At 43.7% G+C, this 26,548-nt stretch overlaps 1 protein-coding gene across 2 annotated transcripts in view; it reads right to left on the bottom strand.

The window, feature by feature from the left end:
• Positions 1 to 26,548, bottom strand: part of CYB5R4 (cytochrome b5 reductase 4) — a 47,342-nt gene that overhangs the window by 17,935 nt on the left and 2,859 nt on the right. For both annotated transcript variants that reach the window (XM_032973603.2, XM_032973604.2), the window contains exons 3-12: positions 25,212 to 25,365; positions 21,412 to 21,512; positions 19,875 to 19,956; positions 18,402 to 18,449; positions 17,279 to 17,354; positions 14,376 to 14,433; positions 12,911 to 13,004; positions 11,110 to 11,142; positions 4,798 to 4,923; positions 3,917 to 4,057 (exon numbers count right to left, since the gene is read on the bottom strand). In XM_032973603.2, the coding sequence (XP_032829494.2) occupies positions 3,917 to 4,057; positions 4,798 to 4,923; positions 11,110 to 11,142; positions 12,911 to 13,004; positions 14,376 to 14,433; positions 17,279 to 17,354; positions 18,402 to 18,449; positions 19,875 to 19,956; positions 21,412 to 21,512; positions 25,212 to 25,365 (913 nt within the window). The remainder of the gene's footprint in view (positions 1 to 3,916; positions 4,058 to 4,797; positions 4,924 to 11,109; positions 11,143 to 12,910; positions 13,005 to 14,375; positions 14,434 to 17,278; positions 17,355 to 18,401; positions 18,450 to 19,874; positions 19,957 to 21,411; positions 21,513 to 25,211; positions 25,366 to 26,548) is intronic.

Below are 26,548 nucleotides of genomic sequence, written 5' to 3'. Positions count from 1 at the left end.
GTTCTTGGCTGATTCCTCACCGATCTCATGTGTTACCAATTGTTTTCTTGGTGACTATGGTCCCAGCTGCCTTGAGATCATTGACAAGATCCTCCCGTGTAGTTCTTGGCTGATTCCTCACCGTTCTCATGATCATTGCAACTCCACGAGGTGAGATCTTGCATTGAGCTCCAGGCCGAGGGAGATTGACAGTTCTTTTGTGTTCCTTTCATTTGCGAATAATCGCACCAGCTGTTATCACCTTATCACCAAGCTGCTTGGCAATGGTCTTGTAGCCCATTCTAGCCTTGTGTAGGTCTACAATCTTGTCCCTGACATCCTTGGAGAGCTCTTTGGTCTTGGCCATGGTGGAGAGTTTGGAATCTGATTGATTGATTGCTTCTGTGGACAGGTGTTTTTTATACAGGTAACAAGCTGAGATTAGGAGCACTCCCTTTAAGAGTGTGCTCCTAATCTCAGCTCGTTACCTGTATAAAAGACACCTGGGAGCCAGAAATCTTTCTGATTGAGAGGGGGTCAAATACTTATTTCCCTCATTAAAATGCAAATCAATTTATAACATTTTTGACATGCGTTTTTCTGGATTTTTTTGTTGTTATTCTGTCTCTCACTGTTCAAATAAACCTAGCATTAAAATTATAGACTGATAATTTCTTTGTCAGTGGGCAAATGTACAAAATCAGCAGGGGATCAAATACTTTTTACCCTCACTGTATGAGTGGTGTGCCATGGAACAAGGCGTCCACTGTTTCCAGTGAAAATAAGGGCCCATTTAAAATAAAGTGACGTAATTATGACCCTCAAATGGAGCTGGAGAAATATAGTTTTTTTACTTATTTTTTTCTACTATCAGATCAAGTCAGAAATATTGCACTGAGATGGTCGTAGAAGATGCTGTTACAGAAATATTTCTCAAGCTACATCAATAACAAACCTCGCAGCACATTTTTATAGGCACTGAAAATAATGTTTGTCATATGGCAGTATAAAACTGCAATGTCCTCAGAGCCTGAATATATTGCACTGCGCAAATAAAAACATGTATCATTACCACCATCAGCCAAAATCAATCCACTGCTGGATGAAGATCCTCCCAAAAGCTCAAACCATCTATGTATGTGCGCATGTTGAACCTCTTTTACACCGTATGTAGCCAAACGTGCTCATCAGCGCCGCTAACCGGAGATGATAAGACGTTGCTCGCTGCTGAGACTCCATTTAGAGACAAGGACAATTGCATTCTGCTTTGTTTTAATTAACGTGTTGCGGGAAAAGCCCTTACGATGTACCACACCGTGAACAAAATACGGGAGGAATGTCATTCTTAAAAAAAAGTAAGTAATTTTTCCCCTTCGTGTTAAGAGTGTATGGCTCACGGAAATGGATATCGGAGGTGTATTCGGAGGTGTTGCTGTGATTTAAACAATCCATCTTTAGCACTTGCACACGAGCTGATTTTCATTGCTCCACCCCTGCAGTGGGCGTCCTCTCGGGCGCGTTGCCTCCTTTGGCTGCCACTCCATCATTAGTCTCAACCACTGGCCATCATCCCGTTCAACAACGAGTCCTGCTCAAGCTCGCTTACTTGTTTTTGCAGTCCAACGTGATTTCTCTTAACCGAGTGTGTTAGGAGGCTTTATTTTTTTTTTCTTGGTAAACGGTGACTAGACTGAGACCATCAACTTACTTAAGACTCGAGAATCCAGTTAAATCACTGAGGCTTGCGTGGAGTGAAACCCAGGATATCAACAGTGGAAGTGACTCGGTGCTCGGGCAATTTTGGTACACGTCCAATATCCAAATAATAATAATGCACGATAAAAGATTCATTCGGTGCAAAATTGTGTTTCACACAGAATATTAAAATACGATCCACAAAAACACAATCGCTCACGTGAACGTTGGACGGCTGTCAAAGCTGACATGTTGAGAGTGGTAGAAAAAAAATACATTTGTGGAAATTTCCGCACAGCATTGCAGCTTAAAGAATAAAACTGTCATACCATACATGCCGCTCAATAAAACGTAGCCGAACAACGAGCCGCACCGCATCCTGCTTGAGAGATAAACGTGTCAGTCACGTACGTTTGAAAAATGCTAATCAGAGTGCAAGACAATGTGTTTCTCTCATGCCATCGCTCCTACGTTGGGACACCGTTAAATAAATATTTCACTGACACTTAGGTTGGGATAGAGGAGGTGGTCCCTCGGATCTCAACCAAACACAAGTAATTTGAAATATATTACCACCGAGGAGGCAAACTGAACCTAAACAAAACAGGCTAAGCAAACCTTCATAAAGAGTAATAGCATCAAGCTGACAAAATATAACTCATGTAATATAATACAAATAATATGTTTAGCCTATTATCAATAGACTGCTGGATGAAGGCCTTCCCCCAGGGCCGTATTGGTCCTTGAGGTTGTTTGACCATACTTCATCACGCTGGTCAGTTGGAACTAGTGAATGCAGGGCCCAGGATTGGTTTAGACATCACTTGCCATTGATGTTAGTGATGGCCAGCAATCAAACCCAGGTCACCGGGTTCATAGTGCCGCGCACTAACCACCGCTCCAACTCATTACCTTATAACTATTGAGCTGACAGCAATTGCCAATCCAGGAAAGCCTCACTGAGTCCATCTTTTTTGGGAAGTAAAAATAATAATTATGAATGAGTGTTTTGTGTGTGAAAAGCAACTGGAATTACCAGAGAAAAACCCACACGTAGAAGGGGATTGCTCTCGAAGTCCCACAGAGAAGGGTATGTCATCCCACTTGCTGTACTGCCATCTTATAAGCACCTCACAGCCCCGCAGGTTGAATTAATGACATCACACGGACATATCCATGTGGTCCGCCAACCCTGGCTCCACAGTGCCAAATCATAGCTACTGTCTTGCAATCCCCTTTGTTCAGAGCAGGAAAATAGGGCCCTGTAAGCTTTTAAACAGTGGTTTACTTAAAACAATGACATTTAAAAAAAGACATGCAACAGTTGGTTCAACACAGTCCGAGAACAAATTGCGTAACAAGTAATTATCATATGAACATAAAAATATTTAAACACGCAAATTAATTACAAAAACCGCCAGTGTTCCAAATGACTGCCCAAACTGTCTAAAGATAACACAAATACACGAAGACCTTTAAACGTCTTTCTGAATTAATGAAAGCTCAAGCGCGGCCGCACCTTGACACTGAGACACGACCGCTGCACAGCGTACACACGGGGGACTTAATCTCAGCCCATGTGTCAGTTCAGATCAGTGACCCGGAAAGCCTCTCCCCAGTCGGCCTCTCAGCACCATGTGCACCACCCATTCCAGCCCACCAGCAACCAAGCAACATATTCGGTGAGCAATTGAGTCCCGTACAATGGCAGCGGGGGCAGCAAATAAATATCGGTGGGGCACAAAGCACAGGAGAGGGGGATGAGGAGGAGGGGAGGGGGTGTATGCAGTGCTCAACCCGAGCTATTAGTGCTTGGACATTTTGCATTGCCTTTGTGCTCTATGCCTTTTGGCGTTCTTTGGTCTCACACTGGTGAGACAAGCCCATAAATGGAGCTTTGTCTCTGGTGTAGGCCAATCAGTTTCAAGGACAGTGAATGCATTATCAAAGCTTCTATGTGTGGATGTGTTACCACAATCGTGTGTGTGTCAATGCAGGCTTGGTGCCTTATGATAGATGTCTATTTGGTGTTTGAACATCTTAACACCTCCTGAATCATTTCCTGAAAAGGGTAACGCTCATTATTTTTTCTATCGAGCAGGCAATTATTAAGCATTTCTCCCTACCCCCCCGCCCCATCCCTTTTTATTTTTTTCACAAGAAGCCCGGTCCCACCGGGCCTTCAACGATGAGCCACTCCCGAGTCCTGGGTAGAAATGTAGGCGAGTGGCGGTGGACGCACCTTGCACGGGCGCTTGCAGGTACACGTGATGGCCCAGTGCGAGGCCCATGTGCGTCCCGGGCGGTAAGCGCACGCACAGCAGGACCGTGTCGTGGGTCACCGTCGAGCGGGCGGTCACAACGCCGCGCCGGAACAGCAGCTCTGCAGGTATCCCCCGTCGCAAAGGGAACAGTCGGAAAATATCAAAATATCACGCGTACGTCGCAGATTGTTACGCAACGCTTGGCTCCGTCTTGTTCGCATTGGTATTCTCGTTCTGTTCTGTTCTGTGCAATCTCACTGTGCTCCGTGAGCCTAAACGTAACAATTTGCATACTTAAAATGTCACTTATTGTAAGGGTGAATGCAAAATTAATTCGAAACGTTAACACGAGTAACTTAATAGACGTTGTTGTCGCTTGTCGATCCAGGTTGCGCTTGCAAACGAGGCTTGTTGGCCCAATGAGTTTCCATAATTAGTAAATAGCCTAACAGCGAATCACCCAGAATGTGCCCAATCGCTTCGGTTGAGTCTGGATACTGCTCGATGGGTGATCACCATGCACAAAACAGGTGTTATAGGCTTGCTGCGGGGCTACGTTGTCAGCTGGTGGCAGCGCGGCAAATATCCATACTCCACTCTCGATGCTTCCCGCCTTCGCCGACCTGCAATGGACAGCGTGGAAAAGCATGGGCAAATACCTCCCAGATCCCACACGGCATGGGGGAGCGGACTCATCCACCGGTGGATTAACAAAACGGGCGGCACACGTTCAAATCGTACGTCGTAATTTCTTACATTCCCAATTATCCGCACTCAACTGCACGCACAGCGATCACGTGCGATCGAGGAGTCGTTGTTGCGCCTGCTCTTGACCGTCGCTGGTGGGGTGCCGACTCACCGCGCGAGCTCGTCTTGTCGAGCAGCCCGGATCCCCCAAGGTGTTGGCCAAGACTCTTCCACGACATTCTGGGCTGCGCCTTCTTCAGGCAGACCTCTACCTTGCCCAGAGGGGACGTCACCTGCACTACAAATGCACAACCGCGGAACCCACAAAGTGGCACAATCCACGATCGCGCACAGCCCACAAACACGCAGAACCCACGAACAGCCACAACCTACCGACGTGCACAGCCCAGGAACATGCACAACCACAAACAGGCATAACCTACGAAAGGGCACAACCCACAAACACGCACAACCCATAAACACGCACAACCCACCAACGCGCACAACCAATCTAAAGCAACACAAACCACTGATACGCACAACCCACGGACAATAAACTACAGTGATATCATATAATTACCGTTCTGCCAATTACTCCGGGAAACATTTGACAAAACATCAATTTTGATTTAAAGCTTTCATGACTGCAGGGATTCATATGCTTGGTTCTTTGGGTAAAGTCACGTAGAAGGGAAACAATAATAAAATTCTCACGACGTTTCGACTGCAGCACAAGCAATCATCATCAGGTGTGAAAACCACAGCAAGAAAATTTGAAAAAAGTGGCGTTTTTTTCTTAACGTTAACACCACGGAGAGCGATTGTCATCTGAACAAACTGTCAAATCGCTCTCCGTGGTACTAAGGTTAAGAAAAAAAATGCCACTTTTTCTAATTTTGTTGCTGTGGTTTTCACACCTGATGATGATTGCTTGTGTTGCAGTCGAAACGTCGTGAGAATTGTATTGTTTTATATTTTTATTATTTTATTGTTTCCCTTCTACGTGACTTTACCGAAAGAACCAAGAATAAAACATCAATTCACTCGATAACAGCTCTTTATTTAGAACTGTAATATTAGAGTCTGATGGTTCATAAACATTTTGTCACGAAGTAAATATGTCCAAAAAGTTAAATGAGCAACGATAATCACATCTTCTTGGGTCTTTCGGTAAAGTCACGTAGATAGGTTCAAAGAAAACAATTAAAAAAATCACATCATGACGATATTTAGCAAAATGGATGATACGGTTATCCTATATCGAACCATACACGTTGGTGTATCACAGCGAGCATAGACCCGCATCGCAACACAGACACGCACAACTCGCTGTAACCAAGACACAGACCGAAGCCACCACACAGCCAATACATTAGCACGCCGGTCCGGCAAACAACCCCACGCCACCACATGACAAAGAAGTAATAGCATTCAAGTGCTGTTCCAGGTATTCCCATTGCTCCCTTCTTAAGTAGCCTTGCTGTCACAGCTCCTGCTGCGTATATGCAACGGCACCGCAGGAGCGTGTGCTCGTCGTGTGCTGCACATTCGCGTGCTCATTACGATTCGCCTCATACAAGACACGAACAGTGATTGATGCAATCAAACGTCTGAACAACGACGAGAAAAACACCCATCGTGAATGGAAAATAGTGCGGGCTGCAAAAACCAAACGTTTCAAATCAAGACCCCCCCAAAAAATGTGTGAAAAGCCCACAGCCTCTTGTGCGTATGCAAAAAAAAAGAGCATTTCCTGAAGTGTATCTGTGGTCTTCTTGTCTTAGCTCACCATTAAAAGAAATGCGAGTAAAAAATGTGTCCAACTGACAGCAGCAGAGATGTAGGGCTAGTGGGCCACAATGCACTCTACAGGCAATGCTGATTATATTTTGATTTAAAACTTTCGTGACTGCAGGGATTCATATTCTTGGTTCTTTCGGTAAAGTCACGTAGAAGGGAAACAATAAAATAATAAAAATATAAAACAATAAAATTCTCACGACGTTTCCACTGCAACACAAGCAATCATCATCAGGTGTGAAAACCACAGTAAGAAAATTTAAAGTGGCGTTTTTTTCTTAACGTTAGCACCACGGACAGCGATTTGGCAGTTATTCAGATGGACGAGTCCATCTATGTTCGGAAAAGAGGGGGGAGAGGAAGAGAATGGAATGCGGTCTGAAAGTGACCGTAAGCGCGAACACAATTAATTAAGACCCGAAATGGTTCATCAAATACTTCCAATGATTGCTAAGCCAGAATCCATCTTCTCGGTTGAAATTGTCTCTGTGTGTATATGTGGATAGCCTCATGAACGAATCTCTCATGGTAGCCAGATGGCTTGCAGAGAACCTCTGTCTTGGAGAAGTCAATCTCATGTGAGCCCACGGTGACTTTCAGACCACATTCCATTGTCTTCCTCTCCCCCCTCCTCTTTTCCGAACATAGATGGACTTGTCCATCTGAACTGCCAAATCGCTGTCCGTGCTGCTAACGTTAAGAAAAAAACGCCACTTTTTTCAAATTTTCTTGCCGTGGTTTTCACACCTGATGATGACTGCTTGTGTTGCAGTCAAAACGTCGTGAGAATTTTATTGTTTTATATTTTTATTATTTTATTGTTTCCCTTCTACGTGACTTTACCGAAAGGACCAAGAATATAATGCTGATTATGTTTATCTTTGCATGTGCACAATGGCCGTGTGATTTTTACGCATTATTGTGTATTGCTTGAAACGTGTGGATTTCCAGATTGCACGAACTTTCCTGTTATGGTTGAATTTTCTCATCATTTACAGATCCGACAGTACGAATGAGTCACTGTTAAAGGTTTGCAATTGCTAACTCCGGCCAAATGCCTTAAAGACAGTGTGTGAGGTTTACATCGTTATTATCATTATTATGTATGCTATACTGTCTCATTAAAGCACAGTTCACCATAGCTACAGACTTTGTGTTGGAAGAGGCCACTCTGCTGTGGGCGAGAGTAGCTCCAAATTCACTTACACTGTTATTCTCCTCCTGAATATAAATATCGGAACTCATCTCTCCATTAACCAAATAAGATGATAATTCAATAGCTTCTAGAATTTGTTTTGCTAGAGCGGTCCAGTATTACTGTATACAGAATTAGGTGAAAAATCTGACTCAATATAACGGCTTGGTTTTTTTTAGTGCCTTCATTGGTGACTTGGCTGAGATTGTCAATGCCCAGATTTAAACTCAGGATCTCCACAGTGCCAGCCTAAGTGCCCAAACGTGGACTTTGGTCACCTCTTTTTCCACCGACACATTCGAGCCGCAACAGCGCGGGTTTCTCATGGTACCGGTGGTTTTCCACTGGCTATTTTGCCAAGCTGAGCCAGCACCGAACTGTGAAACTCTGACCTCGCAAGACTCCCAAGAGTGCACTTGCCATCGCTGGAAACAAGACGCATAACCGTGATGTAGCAGATGCAATTTAGCTATCCTGTAATGTCGTGACATTTCAGCGTGATCATCAGGTAGGATGCGGCAAATGTTATTTTATGGCCAGGCGCTCAAGCCTTTATTGCAGAACACTTCATTCGTCCTTTGATTTGTTTCTCTAAAAGGCAGGGAACATGCTGAAACAATCAGTTTGAAATCACACAAAGGAGCTCTTTAAATCGCATTGTCTCTAATTTTGGCAGAAAAACAGATTATATATTGCATTAAAATGAATGTTAAGGCCACCACTAGGTTGCATTAGTTTGCATTTGACTGTTGATTTGGACAGGGACTACAGAGCACAGACAGCTGCTGGAGCAGATATGTGTTGTGTGAGGTTACAAACAGTTCTGAGAATGACATGAAAGTGTTTTGTTGTTAAGGGAAACCATAATGGGGCAAAGAAACAGCGGTATGTTGGGTGCTGTTTTAAATTCTAGTTTTCCAAATATGTTTTTCACAACGCAGTTCTGGCATTAGTGAGAATGTGCACTTGGATCATACACGTCCTTAAAAATGTGCATGTGGAAAAAAATACATGGTTGTGTGAACAGGACTCAATTGTCACAAAGTCCGATTATATTTTCACAGATTAATTAAAGATGACAATTTTTTTTTAATCACGTGATTTCATATTTTGTGAAAACGAATGTCACAAATAAAACACGATGTACATTTTACATGTACCCTATAGCTCTCCCTAAAGCCTGGAGATTACAGAAAGGACAATGTATCCACAACAAACCTTGGCTTACTCATTACCAACAATGGTGGAGCCAGGATTTTCAGGTAGGGGGGGCAACCCCCCCAGCAATGAAAAATTATAGGAGTTATTAGTAAGTAAGGAGTTGTCCCTTGCTTTTTATTCGACGCATGTGCGGCGAGGGTCGATTTCGAACCCCGTTTGGTGATCGGCATCGCGCTCGCTGAAGGTGTTGATGCCTTCAGGGAAGTCGTGTACTGTATACGCAACTGCGCACAATTCTGAGTCACTTATAACTGCTTTGCCGTTACTTATTGCCAATTATGGAATCAGACTATTGTCCTATCATCTCATAATATGCTACACAGTGGCAGTGGAGGTCGCAAAATGCCAATTTATTACTAATGATCCGATGTAAATGAGGGATTTCGATCGGATCATTGGCGGGGCACGTGCCACCACACCCCCCCCCCCCCCCCCCCCCCCAATCGCTCCGCCAGTGATTACCAACAAAAGATTGAACATTCATGCATTCTATAACAGTCGTGCGTGCAACTGGAACATATTTTTAATAAATAAAATAGTAATGTAAACAAGTCCTCGTCGCTGCAGGTGCACGTGGTGGTTTGCAAAATTCACAAAAACCATGTCGTTTACACCTCCCTACTCCAGCCCCCCCCCCCCCCCCCACTCGCCACTCAAAATCATTGCGCACAACAGGGAAGACTGCACCTTTGACAGGCAAATTCACTGACACGGATCCGCAGGAGCGCTCGCGTGCATGGGGCATCACTCAGCTGCCGCGCGCAATTACGTTCCAAAAGCAATCCGACAGGGAGAAACAGCTGGATTTATGGCCCGCTTATTCGACACGACGCCAGAGCTGGGGAAAATCCTGCGTGAATCGTATTCAAATTCTCACGCTGCTTTTTTCCACTGTACGTACGAGCTGCGTCGGGGCTATGCCGAGCGAGCCTGGCGCGCTTCTCGGGGAGTGTCACCGGAGGATACCAGCCAAGTTGCTGACGTCACACGCCATTCGTGCAGGTGTACCGATTGTGATATGTGATGGAAATTATTAGCCCTGAGCCACATTCATATGTTTTGTGAGGCCAGAGTTTTCTCAGCTTGGTTCTGGCTAACCACAGCACAACAGCTCCGATGTGCCGGTGGCAAAGGGTATGAGGATTAAAACCTCGATTCCAGGCGAGTAATCCTGACAGTCGCCCGGCCTGCTTAAAATGACACCCTCTTCGTGTTTTCTAAATTATACGATTTCCTCATTTCTTTGAATTCACATCCATCCTTTTGTCTATTGGATGCAGCAACCGCGTTTCTGACCTCCCACTACAAGACAATTGGGAAACACTTAAACAAGCAGACTATGCAGACTCTCTTACTCGTGCGCCACAATGAATATTTCGCAAAATTAAGGCAGGCTCCCTAAAAAAATATGTAGAAAATGTTAAGCATAAAAACTACACAGCAACCATGCAGTACGCTTGATGTGCTACCATTTTTTTTTGTAAGCAGCACTGACGACCGGGGAATGAGGTGTGAATGGATAGCGACTGGCGAAGAGAACATCCATATGAAGCGTGGACCCTTAACCCTCTCCCGTTCTGAAATATCTGCAAGTTGCAGGCTGGGTCACCGTTCACGTCACGTGACACAACCGCACTCTTATGATAGCTGGCGTCAAAACAGTGGCCTTGTGAGAGCCTCGGTACCGATAAGAGTTATTTTAGTTTTTCTTCCAGTTTCGTTTTAATTACGTACACATACACGTACGTCATCAGAACGGAATCATGCTGCTTTTTCCGTACGTCGTCAGAACGGAATCGTAAGAAAAACTTATGATGTACATGTACTTCATCAGAACGGGAACCGGTTAACACCAACACAGCTCCGCTCATTAACGGAGATGACGGCAACTCGGCGGCCACACTGTACAGCCTCCCACCGCCAAAGCGTTCAGTTCACTTGCAGAACGTTTCGTCGTGAAGCCCTGTTTGAAATACATTTTTCGAAATGATCGTCGCGAATCTACGATGCATGCAAGTGCCTTCAGGGGCGTTTAACGCCCATCTATTGCTGCAAATGTGTTTTGCCACACCGGGTGGGTGGGGCGATTGGTTCCACCAAATGTCGCGAGAACTGGAAATGCGGAGTGCTTCCAGTGCCCCCAATGGCTCTGAAAGACCTCTGCCAGGATAATTTGTGTTAATCGTATTTTATTATTCTCGCCCTTGACCCCGTCCGACAGACATGACTAAATTGCAGCGCGCACTTTACATCGGGCCACTCCCTTACCTGTGTATTCCTCCAGAACCTTGTCTTCCAGCTCTGCGTAAAGCAAACAAAAAATATAATTGATTTGCAATTCGTACGAGTGACTGTAATTTCTCGCAACCACTCGGTACGAACCAAGCACAAGAAATTCTGCAGCGAGTCAGTGGTAATCGACAATGTTATAAAACATGTATGAATATGAAATGCTCTCTAACATTAAACTGAATATCACCATTTCTTGCGGGGAAATGACAGGGTCGGGTACACATCAGCCGTTAGCATTTGCACAGGGCAGAAAGCACGTCAGAAATTTAGAGCCAAATTTGGAACACCGTCTTGCACACACGCAAAATAAAAAATTTCCAAGACCATCTACGCTGACCTAGACTTCTCCCCCGCCTACATCATTACAGAGACAATTTCCCATCATTAAATTAGTGGTGAGCGCACTTCGTCGCAAATACATTCAACTTAACCAGCACAAAATTATCTGCAGAGCTCTTCTGCAATACGGAGAGCCGGTTCAGATGCAAACATCTGTGGCGAATTCTGCACTTCCCTTGAATGGGACCTGTCAATAATAAAAATCACAAATGAAGGGAAATTGTAAATGCAGTTGGATGCTCTGGCTATGGGTGGTAATTCGTGTGAATAAGATTAAGAAACATTCTGAGCAGCCAGATTTATAAGTAGAAGGCGTTAAGAGTGGAGGCAGAGCAGGCAGAGTGAGTCACACCATTAAACGATGGCAGGATTTATCACTTGTTCGGAAGTAAGGATGAAAGAGCTCATACAGGCAGAAAGATTAATTGCATGTCCAAAGAATATGCACTTATGTCCAGAAAGGGCTTACATGAGACAGGAAGGTTTGTGCAGAATTGTAGGGGTCATAAAGTAATGTATGCAGCTAGATGATCTGCTTCTGTTTTAGTTACATTTATGCATTCGATAGTTTATGAAGTAAAATAAATGATTGGAATATAAAATAGAGTAATATTATACGCAGACTTCATCACCGTCATTATCATTCCAATTAGTTTATTTTGGGTTAGATCATATAGATTTAACACATATTTGTGAGAAAACCCCACGATGAGGCATTTGTGGTGCATCGTGTTAATCCTCATAATACTAATTAGCTAATCCTATGAATCATTTTACGCTTATCGAGAATCACAATCCCATTCCCAGGCAGCTTCATTAGAATGCATTACACCTTAATACGTTTGAGGATAATCAATTTTTACCAATGCTAAATAGATTCACCTTATTACATTAATCTGGCCTGCCAATCAAAACCAATCATTGGCAAATTAACTAATGATTAAACTGGATCACATGCATGACTGTGCTGATAATATGGCGCTCATTTAAAGACTCAGATCAGGAAGGTTTTCCAAGCAGAGCTGAGCTTTTGTTAACACCCGATGATGCTGGATGTATCATCACAAATTCTGATTCCTTTTCAAAATTCCGGTTTTGTTTATAAACGAAATGTATGTATGGTGAACTTATTGTGCACCATACGTAGCCAACCGTGCTTTTTGGAGGGGCGTGGGAAGGACAACAAACCATACACAAAAATCACTTCTAAAGAAATTCGTTTTCAATGGAGATTAAAAAGTACACAGGTCGGAAAGAAATATCTATTGGAGGACCACATCTCTCAGCGAGCCACTTAAAGAGCCATCGCATTCGACGCCATTTGAAAAACCCTGCCATGTAAGAATCGTTTACCTGACTAACCACCTCGCAAATTTATACTGAGCCACCTACGCAGATGTGGGGGCGAGGGAGATTTATCCCACGAAGCAACTCTCACCGAGGTGAAGTAAGTAGGACTGGTCCCCCAGTACCACGCACACCCTCAGCTCACGGTCGCTAACGTCCACAACCACGCACTCAGGTTCCAGGTCCTGCAGACAATGAGTGTTTGACATCATCATCATCATTATTACTACGTCATTGACCACGATCAATCCAATGCTGGATGAAGCCCTCCACCGGCGACCACTATCCCTCACGGTCGTGTGCGATGCAACGATCAACACCTAGCACGTGCGCACAAACATATTTAATTACTCCCATGTCTACGGTTAACTATATTCAAACAACTCGCGTAACCAACATGGAATGGAAAGGCCCCCACCCTGTAAAGGGCTGTATGCTTGAGTCTGTTTTAAACCTATCAGGCACAAAGCGATGCATCTATTAAAATAGTCTTAAATGTTTATGACATCTAAACCATACCATGCGTGTTACAATTGCTTATTTATGATGCCAGCAAATTGCATGCGAACCATAGGCAAATGTTACATGTCGATTAATGGAATAAATACATAAATAATTAACTAGTCACGTTTGGGAGACAAAACAGGACAAACAAGACCAAAAATAACCAGTTATTTTTTATTAAATGGTGACTGATTTGTAGCGCTCATCCTGTGTGTCAAGGGCCAGTATGCCTTTAGAAGCAACTGTTGCTGCATATTCTTTGGGACTTACGGTAAAGTCACGTAGATAGGTTCAAAGAAAAATAACAAAAGACTACGACGTTTCGATCACAACACAAGCGATCGTCATCAGGAAGAGGAGGATGACGAACGCTTGTGTTGCGATCAAAACGTCGTTGTTTTTTGTTATTTTTATTTGAACCTATCTACGTGACATTACCGAAAGACCAAAAGAATATGAATTCCTGCAGTCACGAAAGCTTTAAGTCAAGATTTAACTGTTGCTGCCTTTCCAGAGCGGTGCACAGAGTGGTGCACAGAGTGGTGCACAGAGTGGTTACGAATGACCAAGTTTAACAAATCTCCCTATGCTGTGTTGATGAAAGGAGTCATTTGGCCATACTTCACTACTGTGGTCGGTGCGGGTTGGTAAAGGGGAGTGTGCCCAGGACCGGTTCAGATACCACTCGCCAATGATCTTAGCCGTGGCTGGCAATCACTCTCAGGTCATCGGGTTCATACCGCAGTGCGATACCCATTGTGCCATCGCTGCACCAAAATGAAAATGAAAATGTACGGTGGAAAATGGACAGCAGACCAGGATATGAAGTTCATGCAACTGTGAGTTTGAGTGTTCTTTGCCAAATAATAACTTGGTCGGACAAAATCAGAACGTCTAACGGGAAAGAGAGAACAATTGGAAAAAAAAAAAGGAAACACTGAAGACATCACGTAACAAATCAGCGCGGGGCGATGTGGAGGCACGTACAGCAGCGGGGGGGGGGGGGGGCGGCAAGCGGCCCCCCACCCACCCCCTACTGTGGGACGTAATACCTTCTGTTTGGAGTAAACAACCAGGGAGACGCTGAACTCAGTCTGGAACCAATCGAACCTGAAGACCGGCGGAGCATCGGGCAGAGTTAAGCGCCGTCCCGCTACCCACGATTCCGCCGCACTGGTTCACGGAAACGCGAGGTTAGGCTGGCGCTGCGCGCACGAAGCCAGAGTAACACGGGGGGCAGGGTGCTACCCCCCCCCGCCCACCCCGCGTCCGTCTCGAAAAACATCAGCCTCAACTACCCGATGCGTTTTTTTTTTGTTGGGGGGGTTGAACGACGTCCGATGTTTCGCTTCCACGTGCCGGCTTTTTATATTTTACAAACTGAATATTTCGGAGTAGACGAAGACGGAGAAGCTCCCGGGACGTGGGCCGTGACGTCAGACGTCTTGCCAAACAACACGCGGCACAGCCCACAAAACACATCGGAGAACCGCACAGCGCAACCACGAATATATTTGCGGGGAGTAACAATGGGCATTAATTTTCTCCTGTTTCCATTAAAATAAGTGTTCAAAGTTCACGCTTTTTAAAGTGTTAAGCTGCTGAATCAAAGACACATGTCGGCTGCTGGAGATGTGAAAACTTGCCGACAGCTCCCGTCGAAGGAAAGAAAGCGGTTATGTGTATGAAAGAGCTCGTTAAGAAAATGTACATTTTGAGGTCAATTGCAAGAGGTAAATCACAAGATGCATTTTACTCGAGGCTATGGAAAGGACATTTTTAATTACCACAAGCTGCAATTGAATTTGTTTAAATATGATTAACTTTTGTATAAAGACTAAGCAATTAAAATGTGCCTGTGCACAGATGACCAATGACTCCACATCTCAGTGTAGTGGTGTGGAGTCCTTGTAATAACTGCAAGCAAAATGTAACATTTTAAAACAAGATTCAAAACTCATTTCTTGAGAACAGTTGTTTGTGTTTAGTAAGTTGTCCTTCCTCCGCACCTCCGATTAGCACGGTTGGCTACGTGCGGTACGAGAGAAGTTCAACATACATACATACTGTCGTTAACGCTGTGTTGAAAGATCGCTGCCAACACAGTCTCTTAAGCATCAGTTACATAATTCTGTGTTGCACTGATGGTACATCCTCACTTGTACAGAGATACAAACAAACATTGCTCATGGTTGACTGAGCACAGGGAGGCTGTGGGGGCATTTGCCTTGTGTGAACGTTGAAGAGTGAGGGGAAGGGCCACTAGGCCTGTAACAATTCACCAATTCTAAAATACGTGTAAACGCGCATAGCGCATGCATAAATTCACGCACGAGATAAAAGCCTATTAAAAAACGTCATGTGAAAAGTTAAGATTCATGCTCATTCATCCTATAGTATACAAAAGAGACAGTAAAAATAAGACGAATATTTTTGATAATTGTTTTTTTACCCTTTTATCTGGCAACAAAACTGACACCTTTTTTTTACAAGGAGTCATGTTTACATTGACCACAATACCTGCGGTCGGAACGCAAACAAAAAACAACAACTATGATAACGTATGTGGCACTGTCCTTGAAATTGATTGGTCCACACCCGAGACAGCTTTCTTTAGAGCCTCGTCTCACATGGTGTTGGACCAGAAGACGCCTTTGGCGTTGTTGTTTTTTGTTTGCGTTCCGACCGCAGGTATTGTGGTCAATGTAAACATGACTCCTTGTGAAAAAAGGTGTCAGTTTTGTTGCCAGATAAAAAGGTAAAAAACCAATTATCATATTTTGTTACTGGCAAATGAGGTTTCCAATGACAAACATTTTTGTTTCAAGTTTTTCTCGAATTTTATGCTGATTGTATTATTTGCATCATGTACTAAGGTGAAGTATCCATTTGGATCTCTTGTGCACAAGTGCAACCATTCATGTTTGAGAACAGTCCATGGAAGTGGATATCACAGAGCTACTTTTAAGACACCTTCAAGTGACCCCTGTTCTACAGTTTTGTGCAGCAAAACATTAGTATGAAGCACTCTGTCATTACTCTCTGCTTCTTTCGGTAAAGTCAAGTAGATAGAAATAATAATAAAAGAAAACACGACGTTTTCAGTCCCAACGCAAGCGTTCGTCTTCATAAAAACCTTTTCTCACCTGAAGACGGACTCTTTGTGTTGCGACCGAAAACGTCGTGTTTTATTATATTTTAATATTTTTTCTATCTACGTGACTTTACCGAAAAAAACAGAGAGTATGGATTCCTGCAGTCACGAAAGCTTCAAATCAACACTCTGCCACTGCCCATCGCATGACATTCAAGTCAATATTAAAAATCTGGTATTTAGCCAAATGAAGTCCAGAAGCAAATTTAATGTAATTTGTTTTTTTGTGCATTCAATGGTGAGCAAATGGAGTATTTAGCCAAATGAAGTCCAGAAGCAAATTTAATGTAATTTGTTTTTTTGTGCATTCAATGGTGAGCAAATGGAGTATTTAGCCAAATGAAGTCCAGAAGCAAATTTAATGTAATTTGGTTTTTTTGTGCATTCAATGGTGAGCAAATGGAGTATTTAGCCAAATGAAGTCCAGAAGCAAATTTAATGTAATTTGTTTTTTTTTGTGCATTCAATGGTGAGCAAATGGAGTATTTAGCCAAATGAAGTCCAGAAGCAAATTTAATGTAATTTGTTTTTTTGTGCATTCAATGGTGAGCAAATGGAGTACCATGAACTTACTGCACTTGATGGCCAAGTTTAATTACACTAGCTAGCTGGATTCCAACCTGGAATCTCAGAGGTGCCAGGACAGCACTCGGACCTCTAAGCCACCAGGCCACCGCAAGAATCGATTCCTAAATGAAACTGCAACCCCGATTCATGACAATTCGTCACAGGGGGCCAAGTTTAAAATCATGACATGTCCCGTAGTTTGCTTCGAAAATATGGTGAGTGAGGAACACTCACCTCGGTGTGGGCGTCTGTGGGACAGCAAGGATGAGCGGGGTTAAGGCCTCGCTCCCCTGTGCCTCCACGTTGTTATCTGTGCACAAAGCAAATGGGTGGTAAACCGGAAACCGCGGTGTTTAAACCGCTTCCACCGTCACTCCTACATCCACAATTCTCGTCGTGTGAATGTGATCTCAGTTGATTGTGTGTTTTTATTGCAAAAAAGTTATTACAGTTATTACATTACTGTATTGGCAAAAGCAAAACAAATAAAATAGGTTTGGAAGTGTCACAATCACTTGTTTGTTGGTGCATCAGTTAGTCGACTCGGGTAACGAAGGGATTTACTCAATTCGTGGATATTGTCTGCGATAATTTCATTACCATTTTAATAACATGTATACTCACAGGACCGAATGTCATAAATTGATCCACAGTTCAGGACATTGGCTTGGACCTTGATGCAATCTGCTGGTCCTTCGAGACACGTTTTAACATTTGTGAAACATGCTGCAGCATGAGCAATAAATCGTTATGATGATAACGAGGAATTGTCATTTTCCAAGTAGTTTTTTAAAACTTAATTTCTGTTTAAGATATGGAAATGATCGCAAAAAATCCTGCCCCAAGGGTTGTCTTGCGCAAATGTAATTTCCTGCACCCCACTGCTGACATTTCCAAATAAATAATGCCAGTGTTGCTTGCATGTTCCACAGCACTGGCTCTCACTTATTTTGTGCGTTCTTCATTATTTCTGTCACCGCCAGACAAAGGCATATTTCTGTGTGCACCTTTAGAGGAGTGATTGATTTACCCCACAGTGTTCCACGGAATGTGCGGGTAAGGAATGTAAATACTTAAAATCAAACAATAACTGCAGGTTAAGTATATAAAAATTGAGCGATGAAACCGCTTTAAGTTAGCGCAGTTGGCTTGCGCAATCCACGCAAACGTTTCATAAACGGAATTATAACTCACCCAGCGATGGTTTGCCATTGTTAAATATTCACGCTGTCTCTTGGAGCAATAGATATTGGCAAAGTGTTTAATTCGGTATGTGACATAAATGTCCACACTTACAATTAAAGAGACGTTTCATGTGCAGTACATTTTAATTACAGTGGAAACGTAATTGGCTTACCTCCTTTTACAATGTCGCACACAATGTGATCTTTTTGCTTCTTCACATCTACGTAACGACACGTAAGACAACGTTCAAGTATTTTTGTATCAAAATGTCCATCAGTCAGTAGAGTCGTTCATGAATGTCAAAATTTATTTTCGTACACAATGCCCTTCCCATGTACACATATAAAATGACATCTATGACAATTTCTGCATTGTTTTCTTTACTGGTCAGAATGTATTTGCTGTTTTCCTATAATTACTTATATTCAGGTCGCCCTTAAAACATAAACGAAACTGTCAAAGGGCTCTCAATAATGAAGATCTTATACATCACACTCTCAATCCACTGCCTCCTCAATGTTTCAGTCATGGGGATTGTTTGATTACTTCACCATCCCAGTCAGTGCAGGTTGGTGAAGGGGGAAGCCCAGACTCAGTTCAGATCTCATTAACTGCTGATATTATCCATGGTCTGGAATCAACTATTCCCACAATAGTGAAGGTTATCATTTATATTGTGTACAACATGTTCTGTTCACTATATTGAATTTACATGATAAACTGCGGTTCATTCACAGTGCATTTAGACTGTATAAAAAAGAAAAAATCTCAAGTATTTTATTTAACAAGACAATTCAGGTACACACAGAGGGTATGAAAGGACGTTGACACCAGCACAAACACACTACGGATTAGAGTTCAATAGAAGCCTGTCTAAACCGCATGTTTCAATAAACCGCTTCAATAAACTCTACAACTCTGGTGTTTTCCTAGACTACATTAACATTCAATTTCAGTAAGAATAAAATTACAAGTGTTTTAAATTGGACGCTTGTACATTTTCTGATGAACCAAAAACTGCGCTTGGCTCTAGCCCCTGCCGCAGTGATACTGGCACGATGTTAAGCTTGACGTTTTTGTTCGCATATGACAAAATCACCCAGAATGCACCCGGTCTCATCAGATCTTCCAAGTCAAGCAGATACGAATGTAGCCTGTATAGAGCTTGGATGGCTGATTACCATGCACCATGCATAACGGGTTGCTGTGGAGCTATGTCATTGACCTCAGCATCTATGCTCCACACGTTCAGCAGCCCACACTGACTAGCACGGTGAAGTATGATCGATGGTCTCCCACGATCTGCACAGCATGGGGAGACGCCTCCTCTAGCAGTAGATTGTCAAAAGGGCTGCACATGTAAAAGTTATGTTTGGGTCACACGTGCATTGAGTATTAACATAGGTGTGCATGTGTTTGTTGAAAATGTATTGCAGATAACAGCAAGAGAAGGCAGGAAATGAAGACCGAGATAACAATCAGGACCCTTAACTATGGAGAGCAAAGCAAAAACTAAACATTTCAGTGTCTCGAGTTACCCTGGCCTTTGTCTTTTGCCTAAAACCAAAGTGGCTAGTGTCGTGTGTTTGCAAACTCATGGCTTTGTGGCGGAGCAGCGCTGCGTGTGGCCCATGTGTCGCATTACCCTTTGGGATTGGCAAGGAGATGGCCATTCGCCCAACCAGGCACTCCTTGAGCATTGACTCAAAATTCACCCAGCGATGAACCTAAGAGAGCCAAGTCGCGTGAAGACAAAAACAATAAGGCCCCACTATGCAGCAACACAACAAAGACCCCTCCGCCGCCCGTCCCCCACCACCCCGAGTAGCCTTTAACAGACTGTTGGGGCAAGTGTGTTGAGTGAGCACAGAATAAGACCGACACGGTACACAAGGGGGTGGGTGGCCAGCACCATGCCCGGCTGATGTATACACATCACACAATGTATTAATTTCAGGCTGAGTTGACCATGGGAAGGCTCAGGACCGGTTCAGATATTCGTTACAGGTGTTCGACGCGAGCGGGAATTGAACTGGGGTCTCCGGATTTGCAGCGTACTGCACTAACCACTATACTATCGCTCATCACGTACGCCTACACTCATACATGAACATGCCACTATCAATTATAATCCCGCGACCACTGCCGCCACAAATTACTGCTCACAGAATCATTAACTGCAACTTCAATATTTCTTAAAATACCAGATTTATTAAATAGCACTTCACTATCAATTGCAGTCTCAGGAATTATTAGCAGGACGTCAGAGTCACTTACTGTCTTCAGAATTATTACGCGAAATGCCAAAACTTTAATAAATAACATCACGAACTATTTTAAAACAAAATCGCTTACAATTATGTTGTTGGGTGTTAAAGGACACTGCTTTTACCATTGATCATATTTCGCATTGAAATGTCAACGTAAAATGTGACAATAATAGATCTTACAAAAAAAAACGGGTAAAACTTCGGAAGTGTGAACATTGGATTGTTGGCGCGTGCCGTACACAAAGGTCCAGCCTGAAATGCATGCTGAAATGTTCCGTTTCGCAAAATAAAAAAATGTCTCTCTTCATAGCTTTAAATGGCACAGGATGTCCATGCCAGTAATAGATTTTGATGCACTCCGTTATGCTGCCCACCACTTAGTCGCACAGCAGCATGTAACAACATGCCTTGCGTGGCAATCGCCCATCCAAGCACTCTCTATGCTCAGCCTTCCTTAGCTTCCAACATCTAATGAGATTGCACCACAATTGCATGTGACTTGGGTCATTGTAGTGTATCGGTTCCCTTTTAAATGCGGTAAATATATGAAGTGCCATTGTGTCGCCCATAGCAATGGGCAGGTGTGTACAGTATGCCCTTGTTATTCGCGTGGGATACATTCCATAGATGCCCGTGAATATCAAATCTTTAGAATGAATTACCTAAAATAAATACACAAACCATTAAATACATGAAAATTATATTTCTCATCACTTTATGTCATCACTTTCTCGCATCACATTCTCTCTCATCACTTTATCTCTCGTCACTTTATTTAATCACTTTCTTTATCTCTGTCTCTCTCTTGATGCAGTCATGTAGAGTCCCAGATGCGATTCGCGCATAGTCAAATTCGGGGACAGCAAGTTCGTGAATAACGAGGGAAAATGAAGAGTGTGGAGCAAGCGGAACCTGTTCAAAGAGTTCCGTGCCATCCACGCCGGCCGCCTTCATGAGCTCTTCCTCCCCTCCGGGGTGGTACTCCATGTATGCCGTCACATTGTACACCAGGCCTACAAGCAGCAGCAACAGCAGCAGGAACGGCACATGCTCTTCATTATTATTATCATCTTTATTATTATCAGCCACCATCAATCCCCTCCTGGGGCACGGCCGAGCGGTCATGTGTTTGCCGCTTGTTGCAGAGGATCCCGGTTCAAGGCTGGCGGCCACCCTGGTTAATGCTGCAGGTGTATTCATCAAACACTACGCATCGTCTGCCTCAGATTGATCAATAAAAATCACGTCACGTGATAAAAAAATAGTTGGCCACGTGTGCTGCCATCACGGGCCAGATTTTGCCAAATTTCAAGGTTACTCGCAAATTACCTAATTTGGTAAAACTACGTAGCAACATCGTGGCCTACTGTGAAACTACTGAAGAATGTACTCGTCTGCAAAACATACTGCCTTCTTGATAGTATTGCATGATAAGAATAGCACAATTACAATGGTACTTATGATTTGATTTCATGATATGGAAGGACTTCCAAACCATCACCATCCCTCATACCCCTGTGGTGCAACAATCCAATTAAAACCTGCGCACCACCATCTGATTTCATCGCTCAATCTCTGCAATAGACATCTTCGACACGTTACTTCTGTTGGTTGTAACTCATGTTGTTATCTTTTATTCCACATAGAAACGTGTCCTGCCCAAGCCCACTTACCTTTCCCAACAATCAATATGACGTCTCTAGCCTGCATACATTCTTTAATCCTGCCAAAGCTCTTCAATTTAAACAGAGGTATGTGGAATAATTTTAATGCCTTTAAAATGACAAGTTAGACCGCGCAGTCCCGTCACTGGCCATGAAGAAATATCAGGCCTGGAGCACTAAGTTCACCTGCCCGATTTCATTAGCACACTATGCTGGCGATGTGATATGACTTTGTCAGCAACACAGATGTCAAAGCACGACAGTACGGGGCTTGAGGACACTTAAGCGTGGCTCAGACATCGACGGCTCGCACTCGCCGGGCACGTCGCACAGCAGCGACAAATCCACCCCCTTCCCGTGAATCCCTAAAGCTTGCCATTGACACCGTGAAACCCTAAAGATTGCAACTGGCAACGTCGGATTAGGCAGGAGACCCTTCAGCAATCCGGTGAAGACCTCGCGGTCAACTTCATCTATGCCGTCAGCGTCTGCTGCAGTCACCGAGACTCCAGACGAGGCTGTACGCAGAGGTCATCGCGGAAGAACGCAACACACCCCAGGCTGCTCCAAGAGAACGGACTGGTAGAGGGCATAACGAGACCATGGTACGAACAGTGGTACGCACTCCTTAATGCACACATGCAATCACTGACTCATGTACTCCCCTTGCTTGACACACTTTTAGCAAATATTAGCCAGGCTATGTATAAATTAGCTGTATAACAATTTCCTAATTGTAATTAGGATGTCCGCATTACAATGCAAAGCGCAGTAGCTGCACACATCTTTTATCGACTGTTTTGGAAGCCAAGGTTTGGTGGATCACACAGATGTTTTTACACAGCCAACCTGCTCGACTGTGAAGTGGCCAGGAGATGGCTGTACATGAAGTGGATTCGTGAACCTGCCCGTGCGGACATATGCACTTTATGTACACACAAAACACATATGTCAAAAAAGGACCTGGCCAAACATCCCAGTGCATGAAGGACCCTCCTGATGTCCCTTGGGTGTTAAACAGATGCGGGCAAATACATTAAATTATATAATTCATTCTTACAAATTACCATACATACACTCTTAAGTGCAAAAAGCCCAAAAAAATTACACTCAATGTAAACATGCGTCAATGCTTGGTGATTTGGACCATGGATGGGAGGTACAATGGGAAGGGGGCAGGTGAGGTGAATGCGTAGGCATGGTTGTGGGAATGGGTTTTAGGAGCATTAGGCACCATCATCAGGGCTCAGCCTAATCCGCATGATGCGGACAAGAGATCATGCAGTCCAGATTTCCCATCGCGTCCTCGTCAGGCGTGACCAATACGAGTAATCCGCATAGCGTGGAACACCATGAATTGCAGATGTGGACATTGCCAGACAGAAGCAGAAAACCTGTACGAACAAAGGTGAACCACGTATTACCATTTCATTGTCCATGGACACTGCTTATCAAGTAGATAAAGGTGAAATCATGAAATTGTTTGGCTCATGCAACTTCTGGCAGAAGGGCCTCTACAGAAAGAGCTCTAGAAAAACCCTATAGAGGGTGTTTTGGCCTCCTTTTGCATGATGGTCAAACATCTTTGAAGAGGTGGGAGTACCCACAGTCTTCTCCACCGCACGCGACCTGCCGATGGGACTGTGGTCCCCTCGTTTACACTGCTGGGTGAGCAGAGGATGAGGGATTCAATACATTTTCCTCTTGTTTCAACTGCGTGGCAGAATGTCAAACCAGTGGCCTCTGGGCCACATAGTCTGGTGTGCTAACCATTACACCATGGCAGCATAATAATATAAACATATATAAGCATATTACCTTTGAGTAAACTAACAACAAGCCAGAGTCATCTACTTGCATTGCTAATTCTTGCAGAAATTCAACAAACTAGGATTATGCTAATAGGGTGTTCAGATGTTAAAACACCAGACTGAAACCTATGCAAGGAATCATGTCTGCATTAACCACATATATTTGTGGTGAACATGCAAACAAAAAGACATGATCTGACAGTATATGCATTGTCTTTAAAACTGATTGGTCCACACCAGAGACAGCTTTCTTTAGAGCCTAGTATCACAGTGTTAGACCAGAGGACGCCAAAAGGCGAACAGCACAAAGACAATGTCACTATCAGGACATTGAGATTTCGGGGTGAGCAGTTACATCATGAGACCTCCTTTGCCTGGGTCTTGCAAAAGAGGAAATATGTCTGAATGTGCTGTCACCTTTACTCTAATAAAACAATACATTTACTCGATCTGATCGATGATGTTTTGACAGGCTCTTTAACTACATAGCAGAGTCATTTCCACACAACACTGCTTGTTAAATGCAATTCGTGACATGATCTGAGTCTCTCTTGCAAATGAGACAGTGAAGCTCGTTCAGCCGTCACCTTTTTCAATAAAACGCTCATGGTGATCGTGACACCGGTAAAAAAAATTACGATTTTATAAAATGTATGGGAGTGACAATGAAATGATGTTTCCATGAAGTCTCTAAGGTGCCATAACAATGCTCGTGACCTTAACCATGAAGTCTTGCTTCGCATTTACCAAGCTTTAACCTTGGGCTTCAAACTTTAAACAGCTCAGAACACACAAAGCTAACAAACAACCAAGGTTGAATGAGTGAATGATTTTGCGCCATCCATCCATAACAGGGGGGCATTATAACGCTCTTAAAGATGACCCAATATGAACATGGCTGTCATATGAAATCCGTGTTGCTATTGGGAATGTGGCGTCTTGAAAAATCGGCAAAATTGATCAAAGCGTTGCCCGAAACATGCAGACAAACCACCGCAAAAAGGACAAACTCCAAATATCCAAAAGCCTTTTACCCTCGTGGTCATCCATCGGCTCCCGTACTAATTAACACTTCAAAAGACAAAAAACTTATTGGAAAGTCTTACACGATCCATGCGTGGCGCATTATAGTTTTTAAACCCCGTTGGTTTGCTACTTCCTTTCGACCGAGTCCCAATGACGTGCACGCTCGGCACAAACGGAGCGAAGCGGCGTGGTACGGCGCCACGAGACGCACCCCTGATGCAGGTCCAGCAGTCGTCGCGGAGGTTGTGGCGTGCAAGCTCCGCCTCGGTGACGTGCAGCAGGCGGCCGCGCAGTCCCGTCATGTCACGCCCGCTTTTGGCGAGGCGCACCCAGTCCATGAGCGAGCGGCCTGGCTTCAGCGACACCTGCGCACAAAAGCCAATGGCGATAGCACCACCGCACGTTAGGGTACCCCGCTTGAGGGACGTTGCGTCCGGGGATTGATTGCCTCTCGTGAAGGCCGTGGTTTCATTGGAGTCATTGTTGTATAGTAGTGGTGAGCAGTGGCGCACAGGTTAACGCACTGTGCTGTGAACCTGTTAGTACGGTTAGCAGCCATGGATAACATCAGTAGCGAGTAATGTCTATTCCAGTCCTTCCCTTCCTCCTTCACCAACTCACATTTACCAATGTGGTGAAGTACGCTCAACAATCATGGGTGGCTACCCAGATTCAAAAGCATGATTTCAGCGGTACCGGGTCAACACTGACCTCAGAGCCACCCAGCCACCTTTTATTGTATTACATAACAACATCACTCTAAAACATTTTAACCCATTTAAAATGTCAATATATGAATATACTTAGAGCATTCTGGCATTACCTGGCTTTGGTTTTAAAACATTTTCTTATAATTCTTGAGGCATAAAACTCATGCATTATTTTCTGCAATGCATAATCTAAGATTTAAGATATGTATAATTACCAAAAATATTGAATTTCATCCCAATTTTTGTTATAAAGTTAAGATGTCTCCATCCTTAAAGAGTATTGGGAGCTTTTCATACCCATCGGTAGTCTTGAACGAAGTTTATGCCTGGGGTCACTACTAATTTGGACTTCCGTGTTGAGACTTTGATTACCGGTGTTTAGATTGAAGAGGGTCTCCGGATTAAGGCTGGAGTTCACGCTAAGTTCAGCTCAGGGTTAAGACTGTAGGTTAATGCTGGGTTGTGTTGGGCAGGCCTCTGGAGGGCGTCCCAATGCTGTTATAAGGGTCGTGGGGGTTATTTTTTTTGTACCATACTTTACCAAGCTGGTCAGTGTGGGTGGGCTTTTGTGGTAATTCTCCAACCAGTGCCATGGCATCTTAACACCTGTATTATTGCCGGAAAGGGTAAAGCCTATTATTTTTCCATCGCTATGGTAATATGTTTGTGCCTGATGGTCACACGTCCAAACACAATCCAGGCTCAGCCTCAGCTTAGCTTCCGAGATCTGAAGAGATTCGGAACATTACGGATGATCGCGGCACCCGTTTTACATGACACACTGATTTAGCGCAGCTATTTAAACCAATTTAATGAAAAAAAGTATCTCAACATTTCT

This window comes from Petromyzon marinus, chromosome 51, assembly GCF_048934315.1.
Source record: "Petromyzon marinus isolate PM22_M1 ecotype Great Lakes invasive population chromosome 51, UKy_Petmar_22M1.pri1.0, whole genome shotgun sequence".
Taxonomy (NCBI): domain Eukaryota; kingdom Metazoa; phylum Chordata; class Hyperoartia; order Petromyzontiformes; family Petromyzontidae; genus Petromyzon; species Petromyzon marinus.
The sequence above is the reverse complement of the archived record's forward strand: the minus strand, read 5'-3'. Positions and strand labels throughout refer to the sequence as shown.